General features: G+C 45.2%; 1 protein-coding gene across 2 annotated transcripts in view; it reads right to left on the reverse strand.

Annotated features, from left to right (window-relative positions):
* Positions 1-3,167, reverse strand: part of LOC101576272 (low affinity immunoglobulin gamma Fc region receptor II) — an 18,061-nt gene that overhangs the window by 11,042 nt on the left and 3,852 nt on the right. For both annotated transcript variants that reach the window (XM_012516642.2, XM_023699741.1), the window contains exon 2: positions 584-604. In XM_012516642.2, the coding sequence (XP_012372096.2) occupies positions 584-604 (21 nt within the window). The remainder of the gene's footprint in view (positions 1-583; positions 605-3,167) is intronic.

Below are 3,167 nucleotides of genomic sequence, written 5' to 3' on the forward strand. Positions count from 1 at the left end.
AGAAAGAAAGAAAGAAAGAAAGAAAGAAAGAAAGAAAGAAAGAAAGAAAGAAAGAAAGAAAGAAAGAAAGAAAGAAAGAAAGAAAGAAAGAATCCTCTCTCCTAGCTATTTTGAAATATATCATTAATTGTTGTCTACCATACTTACTCTTAGGTGCCACAAAAGATAAGTTTTTCCTCCATCCAACTGTACCCTTATACCACTAAAACTCCTCTCTCCATCCTCCCTTCCCCTTCCCAAGCTCTGGTAACTATTATTCTACTTCTCTGAGATCAACTTTTTCAAAGTTCTTGATTTTTTTTTTTTATTTAGAGTGAAAAGCAGTTAAAAGAGAGGACAGAATTCTCACTTACTGTGACAATGCTTGTAATGCATCACCATAATAGAATCAGAAGGGCTAAAGCACCTGTGGACCCCAGCCGTCCAACACCACTGTGTCTGGGAGGAGGTGTGGGCAGGGAACCTTCTGGAAGTGGTGACCCTCTCCTGGCCCTGACCTTCCTGTCAGAGTATCTCCAGACAGGGCATTGGTGGAAGAAAAGCTGGAGCTGGGCAAGGGAGAAGAGGTGGGTGGGGAACTTACCAGAGATCCCAGCAACTGGAGCTACAAGAAAGAAAGCAAGGACCATCAGGGGCCTGAGCCTCTGCACTGAGAAGAGCCCGTTAAGGGCCCTCTCAGCCACTGCCCAGTCCTTGCCCATGATCATCCCCAGGCTATCCCACGAGGTCTCTCTCAAAAGTTCTCAGAACTCTTTCTTTTATAGCTGAAGAAAATATAATGAACTCATATGAAACATTCTTTAGATTGATTAAAATGGCTCCGGAAAGTTCTCTGCTAAACCTTATATACGTAAGTGATTTTCCCAGAGTCTACCCAGAGAGCAGGGTTTGGGGTTGTTTTTTTTTGTTTGTTTGTTTTTTCTTTTGGGTGTAGATTACACAGGTAATCTACAGTCATGACAGAAGATTAGAAAATTGGCATATGTCATGCTAGATTTCCTTCTGGGATATATAACTTCATTGTTTTGCAACCTAGAGCTTATCAACAAACTTTCACTGACTTCCTACATTGCAGCTCATCCTAGTTCCACCCCAAGGAAAAGAATATGGCCCCTGCCCCTACTGAAGGCAACATTCTCATGGTGGAGATTAGCACATGTACAGCTTACTGTAAAAGCCATGTTCCTAGAGGCACTGGAGGAGTATGGAGAAAATGCTGAGGGGGTTCAGAGGAAGGGGAGCTCCCAGGGCTCTGTGTTTGGCAAGGTTTGGGGTTGGTAAGTGTTGGGAGCTGCAGAAGCTGGAAAATCAGTCAAAGGTGTGTAGGCGGGACTAGGCCTCAGCGCCTAAAGCAAACAAGCTACCTCAGTCCTGAGATAAGCACCCTGACTGTCAGTTAATGTCAGTTACTGGTCAGGGGGCAACCTGTGTCACGTGTTACTAACTTTGCAAAGGTATAAATACAAGTTGGCTTTGTTGTGGCATTTTACTATTCTTGCCTACCAGGCAGGCCAGCGACCACCTAGCCCAGCTTTTGCCTTCTTTATCCTTTCTCATTCCTGCCGCCGTGTCTCCCTGGATAGAATTCATCCGAAGGAGACCAACAGATCTCTACAGGTAAGGAGGGGAACCCGTGGAGAAGTTAGTATTCCTCAGGACATTCAAAGAGTGATAGGACTTTTTTTTTTTTTTTTTTTCTTTTTAGATAAGGTCTCACTATGGAGTGCAGGAGGCTGGTTTTGAATTCACTTATGTAGCCCAGGCTGGCCACAAACTCACAGAGATCCTCCTGTTCCAACCTCCCAAGTGCTGGGAGTGATAGGATTTTGACAGAGAGTGAAGAGGGAATCTGTGTGACAGTGGCACAGGTACTTGTCAACATTTCCAGGGAGTTGCAGCCCACCTGCTGCTTGATTTTGCGTCTCATGAAGGTGCCTCCAAGAATGAGAGAAAAGGTTAAAAATGGAAGTAAGTCCTAATGCTACATAATGCGACAGTAGGTTAGAACGCAGACTGAGGCTGGCTATGGACTTCAGTCTTGCTAAGTCACCTTCACCAACCACTTTCTTCTGTTTTAGTTCCCTGCATTGTAGCTGGAGATAATGGCAGCAGTGTCTACTTCCCAGAGCTGAAGTAAGGATTGCATGCACTAGTGAGGCATTTACGATGCTGCCTGAGCCATGGTAGATTTTAAATAAATGTAAGGCGACTTTTTAAGTTTGAGCTTCAGGTCAGTGTATAGTAGAAAGTCAGGAAGTTCAAAGTGCAGCTGAAAGCTCGTCAGATACATTGGAAAGGGGAACTATTAGAGAAACTTCTGAGGAAAGTGGATATTGCAATTATCCAAAAATACGTGTGGGTGGCCTTCCCAGTGTCAGGCTCAGTACACTCATCTCTTCCTTTCACACATTTTAACCACAGATGTTCATCTTATACTCAACACCTCATCATCCATAGGAACCATACGCATATCAAACTCACAACATCAAACATTTCTCTCTCTTTGTTTGAGAGGATCTTCCATGTAGCCCATACTGGCTTTAATCCCACATTAAACTTCCTGCCTCAGTCTCCCAAGAGCTGAATTTACAGGCACATGCCACAACTTGAGGCACAAAACCAAGCTGTTTCATGCACCAGTTACAACCTCCTTCAGTTGCATTCTATCTGCTCAAATGCAGACTCCACAATCTGCTTTCACCTCATCAAGAATGCTGAAGCACATGCCTGTAATCCCAGCACTCAAGAGGCTGAGGCAGGAGGATTGTTCACAGTTTGAGCAAGGTCAGCCTGGGCTACAAAGTGGTTCAAGGCCAGCCTGAACTGCATCATGAGACTCTTTCTCAAAAAGGCATAAGAAGAAGGAGAAGGAGGACGAGGAGAAGAAGAAGAGGAGGAGGAGAAGGAAGAAGAGGAGGAGGAAGAAGAGGAGGAGGAAGAAGGAGGAGGAGGAGGAGGAGGAGGAGGAAGAAGACGAGGAGGAGGAGGAGAAGAGGAGGAGGAGAAGGAAGAAGAGGAGGAGGAGGAGGAAGAAGAGGAGGAGGAGGAAGAAGAGGAGGAGGAAGGAGAAGAAGGAAGAGGAGAAGGAGGAGAAGAAGAAGAGGAGGAGGAGGAGAAGGAAGAAGAGGAGGAGGAAGAGGAGGAGGAAGAAGGAGAAGAACGAGAAG

Source organism: Octodon degus, unplaced genomic scaffold (assembly GCF_000260255.1).
Source record: "Octodon degus isolate 3935 unplaced genomic scaffold, OctDeg1.0 scaffold00116, whole genome shotgun sequence".
Taxonomy (NCBI): domain Eukaryota; kingdom Metazoa; phylum Chordata; class Mammalia; order Rodentia; family Octodontidae; genus Octodon; species Octodon degus.